The sequence below is a fragment of the Camellia sinensis genome, chromosome 2 (assembly GCF_055761805.1).
Source record: "Camellia sinensis isolate YWXY chromosome 2, ASM5576180v1, whole genome shotgun sequence".
In the NCBI taxonomy this organism is placed as follows: Eukaryota; Viridiplantae; Streptophyta; class Magnoliopsida; order Ericales; family Theaceae; genus Camellia; species Camellia sinensis.
Genome location: NC_138962.1, coordinates 43,477,365 through 43,490,557, shown reverse-complemented (window position 1 = coordinate 43,490,557; position 13,193 = coordinate 43,477,365). Strand labels below are relative to the sequence as shown.

Here is a 13,193-nt window from a genome sequence, read left to right as displayed (position 1 = left end):
AATTGATTTTGAATCAAATAATGCCAAAACTGGACTGCTTTGCCAGATTACAGAGTCCCCACCTAAATATTTTATTTTGGGGAAATTTAGGAAACCCTGACTCGTGCCAAAGGCCACATGTCCGTCATAACCAAAGTTGCCTCGGCTCGGCAACTTGGGTACGAGAGGGGAAGGTCCTGAAATGAGCACCCCCGCTCACCCGATCAAAGATCGGCCTCTACTATCATGATATGTTGTTTTATAAACCTCATGTGTTCTTATTCCGGTTATTAGCTAACTTTACTATGTGACGCACACAAGTAAGTATAGACTAAAATCGCAAGAATTGGAACATTTCAACTCATGTTTGTTTTCAAAAATGGTTTGAATTTGCCACCCTCAAATGGGCTAAAGCGCGGATTTGCCACCTCAAGTGAGCTTAAAACATGATTTGCCACTTCGCAAAGTGGGCTTAAAACTTACATTCGTTGAATTGTTCCAATCCAAATAACAAAGCCTTCATTCATAGGCATTCATGAAGTTAATCAAGTAAGCACATAGCCTTATGGAAAGCATGCGAAACATGGCATTTATGGCAATTACACTCATGCAATATGCTAAAGCGTAAAAGCTCACTGAGTACTCCAAGCCAAAACAAAAGCTAGTTAGAAAGATGCATGATCCTAACTATATAGATTTGAACAACGTGTGATTTAAACACGTATTCAAAGAAGTGTATTGAAATAACGATGCAGTTTGAATGATGCGCCGAGCCTCAGTGCATGCAAAACAAATGAATGATGTAAACATGCAAGCATAAGTTATGCTAATTGAAAATGATCCCTAATCTAACCATCGAAAGCAATTAAATAATAGGGAGAAAAACTTGGGGTTAGAAGACATGTACACACATACGCACACTTATTACAACATTGCACCCTCGCAAAGGAGGGTCCGAATGAATAAGAGCTAAGCTAAGCTAAGCTAATCAAACTAATCTAATTAAACTAATTAGACTAATTATTACAAATCAAATGAATAACTAGCAAACTAATTACTAATTATTATAACACTTAACTAATTAGCAAACTAGTTAATGTACACTAACTAATCATGCAAAGCACTAAACTACACTGCCACAGCTCTACTTCGGGAATTGGAAGATGCATTGCTCGGTTTTCACCCCGAAAAGTCCTCCGATTTGTTCTCGAGAGGCTCTGTTTGCAGGGTTGACCATAATCCAGAACCTTTCTGCTCCACCTTACAAAATCAATGCTGAGGATTGCACCAGTGGCATGCCGGCCATGAATGCTTGCTGCCGCCATCTGCCGGCCAAAAGTGTGCCCTACCGGCCAAGAATGAGGCACTGTCGGCCACCAATGAGCCACTGCCAACCACTGGTGCTCTGAGTCACCACACTACAACAGAGCACAAACAGAGGAAAATTGAGGGTTTTTCAAGGATATGTATGTGCTATGCCCCTCCTTATCATCTCGAAACATCAAAGGAGTGGCATTCTTGGATCTAAAACCATCAATCAATCATCTTCGATGCATGATGGCCAAAGATCCAAGGAGTACAATTTCAATAAATGCACAAAACAAGACTCAATGCCATCACCATATCATATGTGATCAAAGGTAATGGAAACCAAAGAAGATTGACTCATTTCATCACTTTGAGTATGAAATGCTCCAATCTTCCTTGTGTTCAATATAACGTCCGATTGAACACATGCAATGCCAACACAACATGCTTATCTTGTTCAAGTTTTATTTGTCCAATTTTGTTTACACATTTTACATTACCAAACCATTCTTTAACCCGTTAAGTCCAAGGTGAGAGTCCTCTAATGGAAAGAGAGCTTAAGCCACATGTAACTTGAGCATGAAAGAGGCCTCATGCTGTTGGTAATGAACTCCCGAAGGAATTAAACCAATAGGCATGAGGGTCTCAATTCCACACTCAAGCCAACAAGAGGCTCAAAGCCACTTTCAAAACAAAAGGAAGAGTGAAGAATAAAGGGAGATTACAGAGATTTCAGTGCTGAAATGACATGCAAAAAGATACTACAACATGCAAGCAACTCATGCAAAACATGTTTAAAAGCCAAAAACACCAAACTAGTGAAGATCACAACACTATAAGCATGCAATACAAATCTCTAAAGGTACAAACACTCCAAAATAGTCCTAAAACAGTCTAAGAGGAGTCCTAAAACATACTTGAAGTAAGCTAAAAAAAGCTAGAATAGGAGGCCAACACATAGCACACAAACTAAACTATTAAGCACAATTGCACTACAAGCATACAAAGCAAGCCTCAAGTGGCCAAACCAGCTCAAAATAGAGCTAAAGCTAGTCAAAAAAGTTTCAAAAACATGCTGAGCTTAAGGTACGAAATGCTAGAAAATCATACACACATGTTAGGCTATCTAGGCTTACAAACCAGACACAAGGAAGTGAGGCTACCCCCTCCTATTTTGAACCTCAAAACATAGTTTTTACCACTGAAAATCCCCTAGAATTCAGTGGTTAAAAGAACCAAAAAAATTTGTTTTAGAAAGCTTTGAAAGATGGCACAACAACTTAATAATCAAGCAACAAGAAGAGTGGACTACTCCTAACTCCAATCAAAGCTCAAACCACCATTTTAGACCATAAAAATAGAGATTTCAAAGGTCAAAACCAGCCTCAAAATAGTATGCAAAGATGGTAAAACAAGTGTTTAAAATAAGCTTAAAACGTAAGTGTTCTACCTCTTGAAGACAAGATACACTTTAAGTACCAAAATCAAGCCAGACCAAGCCAATACCCTCTTCTAGAGCTCAAATAGGACCTCAAGCAATCTCAACTCGATGGTGATCAAGTTTGATCAAGGGCTTATATGCAAAAGTGTAGAGAATTCAAGCTATAAGGCACAAAATATGTAGAGAAAGGATTCTAGAGAGAGAGAGAGAGAGAGAGAGAGAGAGAGATTTTTTTTGTCTTCAAAATTTCCAACCCCCACATATGCAAGAGGGGGCCTCTGTATATAGAAGATACAAAATCCCCTCAAAGAGATCTAGCCATACACGTGCAAGCAGATGACGCAATCTGTGCAAACAGCCAGCAGAAAATATTAGAAAATAGCTACTGATACATTGGTGGCCGGCTGGCCATCAGTGATGGTCGGCTGGGGCTCATTGATGGCCGGTAGGGCACATCAATGGCCGGTAAGACAAAACCCATGGCCGGCAAAGCATAAAAAACAACATATTGAAAAGACCTAAACATGGTCAAAAAATGAGACAAGATGGATGCAGGGTTTGGAAAACTCAAACTTGTGGCGTTTCGCCGCGGACTTCGAGCGTCCGATGAACAACCAAACTCATCATCGAATGTACCTGCAAGAACATCGAAGTTTTGAGGACGGTCAAAAATGGGGTGTCTACAGTTGCCTCTTTCATTCTGGTCATTCTTCGTATTACATATTTTCGTCCAGAGCTATCCGGTGGTAATGAATCACATGAAATAGATCTCGAAGATAACCCCACAACATTGACACATGGAACACATTGTGCATTTGCTCAAATCCTGGTGGCAAGGCAACTCTGTAAGCAACTAGACCAAGTCTTTCCAGAATTTGAAACGGTCCAATGTAACGGGGTGATAATTTACCTTTCTTACCAAATCTCAGTTGGCCTTTCATCGGAATCACATGAACAAATACATGGTCGCTAACCTCATACTCAAGAGGTCTTCTTCAAACATCCGCATAATTCTTCTGTCAGCTTTGTGCTGTCTTGGGCCTTTGTTGGATGATTTAATCTTCTCGGAACTGTCTTGCACAATTTTGAGCCCAAGTAAAGCCCTATCTCCGACCTCTGTCCAACAAATTGGTGATCTACACTTCCTGCCATACAAGGCTTTGTATGGTGCCATACCAATGCTAGAGTGGAAGTTGTTGTTGTATGTAAATTTTGCTAGTGGCAAATAATTTTCCCAACTTCCCTGAAAATCTAGGGCACACATTCTAAGCATGTATTCCAAAGTCTGTATGGTCTATTCTAATTGTCCGTCTATCTGTGGCTGGAACGTCGTATTGAATTTCAGCTATCTTCCCATTGCTCTCTGCAGGCTTTTCCACAATCTAGATACAAATCTTGGATCTCTATCTGATACAATAGATACCGAAACTCCGTGTAAATGAACAATCTCATCAACGTATATAGTAGCTAATCGATAAGCATCAAATGTAGTTCTAATAGATAGAAAATGTGCAGATGTAGTCAGTCTATCAACTACAACCCAAATAGAATCCATACCACTAAGAGTTCAAGGTAGGCCAACAACAAAATCCACGGTCACATGCTCCCACTTCCATTCCAGAATAGGGAGATGTTGAAGTAGACCGCCTGGTTTCTGATGTTTAGCTTTAACTTGCTGACATTAAAGGCACTTGGACAGTTCTTTGCGATTTCCTTCTTCATTTTGGGCCACCAATAGCTTTGCTTTAAGTCTCAATACATTTTGTTGTTACCCAGATGTATAGCAAACATAGACTTGTAAGCTTCGTCTAGGATCCTCTTTTTCAATTTAGGAATGTTTGGGACACATATTTTGCTTTGAAACCTCAATACTTCACCATCAATATTGAATTTCGGTTTTGGTTTAGCTTCAAACTCATCGATTATTGTCTTAAGAGCCTCGTCCTCCCTTTGTCTTTGCTTGACTTTAGTAATTATTGTTGGCTCAACAGAAATGGCAGCTATTAACCTAGCTTGTTCATGTAGCACGACTTCAATCTCGGCTTTCTCAAAATCTTGCAAAATTTCTTTTTGTTCAGTGAGTAGACAAGCTAAGTTCCCCATTGATTTTCAATCTCGGCAACGGTATTGGCTTTTCCAGGGTGATATTGAATCAGAAGATCATAATCCTTTATTAGTTCAAGCCATCTCCTTTGTTGCATATTCAGCTCCTTTTGAGTAAAGAAGTATTTTAGGCTTTTGTGATCTGTGTAAACTTCACATTTCGCACCATACAGGTAGTGCTGCCAAATTTTCAAAGCAAACACCACTGAGACTAGTTCCAAGTCATGTGTTGCGTAGTTCTTTTCATGCAGTCTCAATTGATGAGAGGTATAGGCGATCACCCTTCCATTTTGCATTAGTACACAGCCCAAACCTTTATAAGAAACATCACTATACATCACAAAGTTTTCCATATCTGAGGGCAATGTCAAAATTGGTGCATTGGTTAGTCTTGTCTTCAATTCCTGAAGGGTAGACTCTTTTTCATCAGTCCACTCAAATAGTTGTCCTTTGCGTGTGAGTTGGGTAAGTGGAACAGCTATTTTTGAAAAATCCTTTACAAACCATCTGTAATACCCAGCCAGGCCCATGAAACTGCGAACTTCTGTTACATTCATTGAAGTAGGCCAATTCACAATTGCCTCTATCTTCTGTGGATCTACTGAAATCCCCTCTTTGTTGATAACATTCCCTAAGAAAATAACTTCATCCAACCAAAATTCACATTTCTTTAGTTTGGCAAATAATTTATTTTCTCTAAGTGTTTACAAGACAACTCTCAAGTGGTATTCATGTTCAAGTCTACTCTTTGAATATATCAAGATATCATCAATAAAACCCACAACAAAATCATCAAGGTAAGTCTTAAAAATTCGGTTCACTAGGTCCATAAATGTTGCAGGAGCATTAGTCACCCCAAATGGCACAACAAGAAATTCATAATGGTCATACCTTGTCCGAAACGCAGTTTTCTCAACATCCTCTGCTTTTACCTTCAACTGGTGGTACCCGGATCTCAAATTAATTTTGGAAAACACTTGTGATCCCTGCAACTGGTCAAACAAGTCATCAATACGAGGTAAGGGATATTTATTCTTTATTGTCACGTTGTTCAGTTCTCGATAGTCAATACACAGGCGTAAGGTTTCATCTTTCTTTTTCACAAATAACACCGATGCACCCCACAGTGAAGTGCTCGGTCAAATAAACCCTTTGTCCAATAGGTCTTGCAACTGATCTTTCAATTCTTTCATCTTAATAGTGGCCATTCTGTAAGGGGTTTCTGAGATAGGCTGTGTTCTTGGCACAACACCAATAGTAAACTCTATCTCCCTATCAACCAATTCTCCTAGCAATTCATCTGAGAATACATCTGGAAATTCGCTTGCAATAGCGATATTGTCCAATTCAACATTCACAGATTGTTCAGACATTACACAACATAGATAACATTGACACCCCTTCCTAATCAATTTACATGCTTTCATTGCGGATATCAAATATGATGGAGGTACTGCCCCGTTACCCACAAACACAATTTCTTCCTGTCCTGGTGGTCCAAATATAACTTGTTTCATTACACAATCGATGATGTCCTAGTATTTAGATAACTAGTTCATGCCTAGAATTACATCAAAATGTCTAAAGTCCAGGGGTAACAGATCCACATACAAAGTAGCATTCCCGACACGCATATCATAAAATCGACACATAGATGTACACAACACAGATTCCCCGGATGGAACAGATACACATAACAAATATGGCAATGATTCTAAAGGTCTACTCAATCTAGATACAAATACATATGTTACAAAGGATTGTGTTGATCCAGAGTCAATTAACACAAACCCATCCTGATTACATATAGAGATAGTACCTGAAACGACAGCTTCTGCGTTCCGTGTATCGCTCGAAACAAGTGCAAAGACTCTTCCCTGTCTCATGATGTCTCTTGTTGTAGCACGCTTCATGGTATTTCCTGGTTTTGAGACCGATTCAGTTGAACTAGCAGCCATTTTTCCACTGACTTGGTTACAATCCCTTGCCATATGCCCCACTTTTCCACACTTAAAACAGGCCCCCGAAAGACGGTAAGAAACCCCATGGTGTCTTTTACCACATTGGCTACACATCGAGAATGTATCTCGAGAAGAATTTGAAGTACTCGAGGACCTCGTATTCTGCCTCTTTGAAAGTCTTTTCTTCGAAAAGAAGCCTTGCCTCTTACTTTTCCAATCAATTGATGGTTTGTTCTGTCTGGCTATATTAGCTTCTGATATTATAGCCCGGTCTAACACATTAATATAGGTTTCCAATTTTAGCACATTCACCTTGTCAAGAATATCATCTCGAAGGCCTCCTTCAAAGTGTCTAGCTTTCTTATAGTCGGCATCGACCATGTGTGGTGCAAATCTGGCTAATTCAGTGAACTTAGCCTCATACTCAGCTACTGTCATGCTATTTTGTTTAAGTTCCATGAACTCCGACACTTTCCTGTTGCGAACACATTATGGAAAGTACTTATCGTAGAAAATTTCTAAGAACCGCGCCCAGCCAAGATCTTTATTGTTTTCACATATCAACATCCACCACCTTCTTGCTTCATCTTCTAACGTAAAGGTGGCCAACAATACTTTCTGCGTTTCTTGATAAGGAAATACCTCAAACAATTTTTCTATCCCAAGGACCCATACCTCTGCTTTTAGCGGATCCAATCCTCCATGAAATTGTGGCGGTTTCATTTTCTTGAACTCTTTGGTGAGAGTTATTGTCCGGTTATCATTCTGTAGGTCTTGCACAGGCAGTTCCAGAGGTGGAGGCGGAGGGTGTGGCTGTTGCCATTGTTGTTGCCACTGTTGTTGTTGTCTCAATGTTTTTGCCATTTCCTGAATCAATCTTTCCATCATATCCATTCTGGCAGTAGATGACTCCTCTAATTCATCACCTCTTGTTCTCACCATTATCTTATTAAACTTACATTATTCTTTATACAGAAACATTCACAAGTACGCATATACAAAAGAGCATACATATTCAAATAATTCACAATGCAAGTATTACAAAACATATAGCACATAGTCATTCATTTCGAAACATTTAAGCATATTCTCGATGTCTTCAAGTTCATACTTATCACATGAATGTATCCTAGATCTTTTCTGGATGCTTATTGCTCATTAGGACAAGTGTGTGAGTTATTAACTCGTGGTCTGATACCACTCTTTCATGACCTGATCCCACCCCCAAGGATTAAGGCCATAACCGGCCAATAATCATGAGATTATCTACGGCCTCAAACAATTTCAGAAATATTAAAGGGGCCAAAATGGAAGCAAATTTAAAAACTGTCTAATGAGTTGTGCTTACATGGTATAGCAAAATCATTCCAAAGGTATTTCATAATAACTCACATATATAAATAGAGTTAACATCTTATACACATCCAGGAACTTTCAGTTATGCAGTCAGCCAAACAAAAACTCATATACATAGGTGATCCAACGTGTTCACCAAAATAGGAAAAGAGTAAGAAAAGAACAAAAAGGACAAAAACAAAGTCTCGTGTGTGAGACATTTGGGCTGACTCCTAAAAAACTTGAATTCCTCTCATGGTCTTCACCGAGGCTGGGTTTGGACGTCTCTTTGCTCACCTACATACACATGAATGAGAATAAGCGAAAGCCCGGTGAATAATATCAAATAAGAAAGTTACATGAATGAAAATTTGTTAACAAACATATCAAACGACCGTAGGCCCATTCATGTTTCTATCTAATACATCAAACGGCCTTAGGCCCAAACATATCAAACGGCCTTGGGCCCAATTCATTCTTACCAAACGGCCTTAAGCCCAATTTGTTCATGTCAAACGGCCTTTGGCCCAATCATTCATGGCAAACGGCCCTTGGCCCAATTATTCATGTCGAACGGCCTTTGGCCCAATCATTTCTAGCAAATGGCCTTTGGCCCAATCATTCATGTCAAATGGCCTTTGGCCCAATTATTCATGTCAAATGGCCTTTGGCTCAATTATTCATATCAAACGACCTTTGGCCCAATCATTCATTCAAACGGCCTTTGGCCCAATCATTTGTATAACGAATATCCAATTCAATTTAATAACTCCGTAGAACTCATACATAAGTGAGCATTTGGAAGTAGCATATTTCAATACATTCTTATTAAGATATCACTCATGGTGTTCTGCTGATGGATTTGCCCTTGCGCTTGACCCTAGAGGCTCCAATCCTCACAAATGTAGTTAAATCTTGTACCAATTCCCTTAGTCTTTCAATTTCTTAGCAAAGTCTTCAATTTTGGCCTCTTTCTCTCTCTAAACCGTGCACTCTCTCTCTCTCTTTAGTGTATTCTCAACCAAAATGAGTTCAAAGGAAGGAACGTGAGTGTATATAAGCCTATTTATAAGCTTGCCTAACCCAATTGATTAAGGCTAAGCAATGGTGCTCTAATTCAATCATATTGAATCTAATTATTTTGATCCAAATTAATTTTTAATTAAATTTCACCGTAGGTTCTAAAAATCATGCTGAGCATAAAAATACAGTCAATTTCACTTTCTAACGCCTCTACGGCCTTCAATTTAAATTCTATAGTAGAAAATCAAACAGATTTTCCTATGGTGAATAGATAGGAATTCAAACACACACATAATCATATAAGTAGCACTCAAAATCACATTAAGCACATAACCACAATCTTAATTAAGATTAATTAACATAACATGGGACAAGGTTATCACACTTGATTCGCTCTAAGTATCTATAGTTGCAAGATGAAAAAAGAAATATCCTGAAATTCAATATATTCATCTTGGATTAATACAGGTAACCATAACAGTGTTATTCCGCCAAGGGATAGATACTCCTATTTTGTCAGTAATTTTTCATAAAAGATTTTCCGACCCAATGAAAGCAATCATTGGAGGAATTCAATCTAATTTGGCTAATAGAGTAGTTTGGTTTAATGTTAGACCAAATTTCTTTATTTCCATAAATGATCCTAATCTTGAAGACACAGTCATAATAAGAATTAAAACACAAGGATTAGGAATGAAATCAAATTCCCATGATTTGGCTATTCATTGGGAAACAATTCACGAATTGACCAAATTTCCTGAAACAAAGACAAGATCAAACGATAATAAAATCGTTGAAATCTTTGAACCAAGACCATTTGACACAGTAATCCAATCACGTCTAATGAATTGGAGTGATTTAGAAGTCCCTCGACAATGGTTAATCCATGACCTAGTGGAACAAGAACAATCTTCTAAAACAAAAAGTCCTGCACATATGCAAATACAAGCGCCAGGAAAAAAAATTATATATTCAAGATACAGTTCCAAAAATTAAAAGATCAACTTCGGTATTTATAAAAGATTTTCCTAACAAATCATTGTCAAAATTAAGCATTGGTGAATCAAGTAATAATTCTAATCAAGAATCTATTACTTCAACAAATGTTCATATTCCTATTTTTCTAGGAACAAAAAGACACTCTGAACATATTACGTCAGCATATATGTATCATTTTCAAACAAAAAATGATGATATTATTTTTTCTCCTAGCCAAGGAAAAAGAAGATTCACATATGTATTTGGAACATTTAATTTTGCAGGTTATAAACCTTATAGCCTTAGTGTTCTCATAGATACAGGAGTTACAATCAAATCATATAAATGGAATGCCATACCAAAAGAAAAATGGACATTAATAAAATATCCAATTTTGGTTACTGGAATTGATGGCAACCATACTTCCATCCAATTCAAGGCTAAAAATATAACTATTTAGTTAAATGATAACAAATTCATTATAACAAAAAATTTATGTTTTCCTTATATGCATGGAGATTTCCTTCTTAGAAATAATTTTATATATAAATTCCTTCGAATACAAATACAGGAAAAAGCCATTAAGTATAAACAATGTCTTAATTCATATTTCATTGTTAGAACAACATAAATATATTTGTGATAAAGAGTATGCACCAGTTCCGCATGGTGATTTAACTCCTATTATCAAAACTATTGATGAATTACATTGGATTTATAAAATTCTGAAAGAAAATTTTAGTGAAAATCCATTAAAACTATGGAAACGTAGTCCACATTATTATAGTTTGAAATGAAAAGACCCTAATGTTATCATTAGAGTAAGACCAATGATCTATACTAGACAAGATATAGATGAATTTGATATTCAACTTCAAGAAATTAGAAGCCCTCACTCTAGTCTCGCTTTTATGGTAAGAAACCATGTTGAAATTAAAAAAGGAAAAGCCCAAATGGTAGTCAACTATGAACGGCTAAATGAAAATTTAGAATTTGATGAATATTTTATTCCAAAAAAAGATGTTTTGATTAACTTAATCAAAGGATCAAAAATCTTTAGCAAATTTGATTGTAAGAGTGGATTTTGGCAAATTCAATTGATTGAAGAATCAAAAAAATTGACAGTTTTTAGTACACTTAGAGGACTTTACCACCGGAATGTTATACTTTTCGGGTTAAATATACCGCCACAGGTATTTCAACGGTGGATGGATACAATTTTTAAAGTTCTTAAGATTGTTGTGTAAATTATATTGATGATATACTTATCTTGTCTAAAACCCGAGAAGAGCATAAGAAACATTTAAAATTACTTTGTGAAAAATTTCAAAAACATGGAATTATGTTATCACCAAAAAAGATTGAATTAGAAAAAGAATCAATTGAATTTTTTGGAATAATTTTAGACCAGAAAGGTTTGAAATTACAGGAATGTATTTTGTCTAAAGTACAAGATTTTCCTAATACTCTTGAAAATATAACACAATTACAGAGTTTATTATGTATTTTAAATTATGGAGGAAATTTTATCAAAAATCTTTCAAAAATGGAAATTCCTCGGTCAACCAAATTAAGGAAAAATGTTATTTTCGAATGGATAGCAGAAGATGTTGCTTTAATTAAACAAATTAAAGAAAATGTTAAAACTTTATCAGATGTTTATCTTCCTAAAACATGTGATAAATTAATTTTAGAAACAGATGCCTCAGAAGCATGTTGGGGATGTGTTCTTAAAGCAATACCAAGTAACTTATGGCATGATAAAGAGATACATTTATCAGAAAATGGGATTGGACCAAGAAAACAAAATCCAATATCCATAAAATTACAAAAAGAAAAACTAATTTGTGGATATAATTCTGGAGCATTTAAACCAAATGAACAGAAATATATTATTTTTGAAAAAGAATTACTTTCAATAAAATTGACAATAAAAATTTTTTATATTTATTTAGCCCCATAAAATTTTATTGTACGCACTGATAATAAGGCGGTAAGAGATTTCTTGATCAATAAAAAATCTATTGAGCAAGGAAAAAGATTAGCTTGGTATAATAAAATTTCTGAATATACTTTTGAAGTAGAACATCAAAGGGGTACTAACAATTTTCTTGCAGATTTTCTTAATAGGAATTGTTTCAGAAAATTAAATTAGTAAACAAGTAATTTTAATTTTTTGCAGAAGACCTCTAGACCAAAAGGGGAAAATGGACAAGGGTAAACAACCCGCTTAAGGAAATTGAGTGACAATTGCTATTGGATACTTATGGTAGTTATCTTTTCTAGATATTATTGGCTCAGGTGTAGGATTGGAGGTACTTCCAGTGTTAGTATCATTTTTAACTTCATTTGTTTGAATAAAGTCAAAATTTTCTCCATCTCCCCATGTGCCGAACAATTTAGGATCAATTGGCTCTTCTGCCTTTCTTTTCCCCTTATTTATTTTTGGTGAAATATCTTGATTTAATGTTTCTTCAGATGTGGATGATTGGCTATCATCATCATTAGCCGACATATAAATATCATAATTAAAGTGTTGTAAAAGAGCTTCATGCTCTAGATAAGTTTCTCTTATCTGATCTAGTAGCCTATTTCTTTCATTAATACCTATATCTGCATCTTTGTATAATTTTCTCCTATAATCTAATATTTCAACAATATTTTCATATTTAGTCCTATCAAAGGTGTTGGTTTGAAGTACCATAATATCTTCGGTACCATAAAATAGCCTAGGAATGGAGTTATCTCTTGGACTATTCATTCCATCATTGTTAATGAAGGACATAGTTTCTAATTTAGTCACAAAATTGTTTATTTGGGTTTTAGTCACCAAATTGTTTATTTGGGTTTTTGCTTCTTTGTTTAAGTTAATATTTATTATAAAACCTAAATTGTCTATTTTAGATTCTATAGAGTCCACTTTGGATTCTAGATAATTTTGATTATTTTTTTTTTGTCTAATTTAAAAAACCAAGAGCACATAATATCAGTAATATTATTTAAACTAGAACACACACTATTTATATTTGCAGACTCTTTAGTAATATGCAAACTATGGTCATATT

The 13,193-nt window shown here is 36.1% G+C and overlaps 1 protein-coding gene across 1 annotated transcript; it reads right to left on the bottom strand.

Annotated features, from left to right (window-relative positions):
- Positions 1 to 4,818: 4,818 nt before the first annotated feature.
- Positions 4,819 to 7,656, bottom strand: LOC114266377 (uncharacterized). Its single transcript, XM_082908658.1, has 3 exons — positions 7,367 to 7,656; positions 6,651 to 7,267; positions 4,819 to 5,462 (listed from the first exon to the last, which is right to left on the bottom strand). The coding sequence occupies exons 1-3, from the start codon at positions 7,654 to 7,656 to the stop codon at positions 4,819 to 4,821; spliced, it is 1,551 nt and encodes a 516-aa protein (XP_082764784.1).
- Positions 7,657 to 13,193: the final 5,537 nt, after the last annotated feature.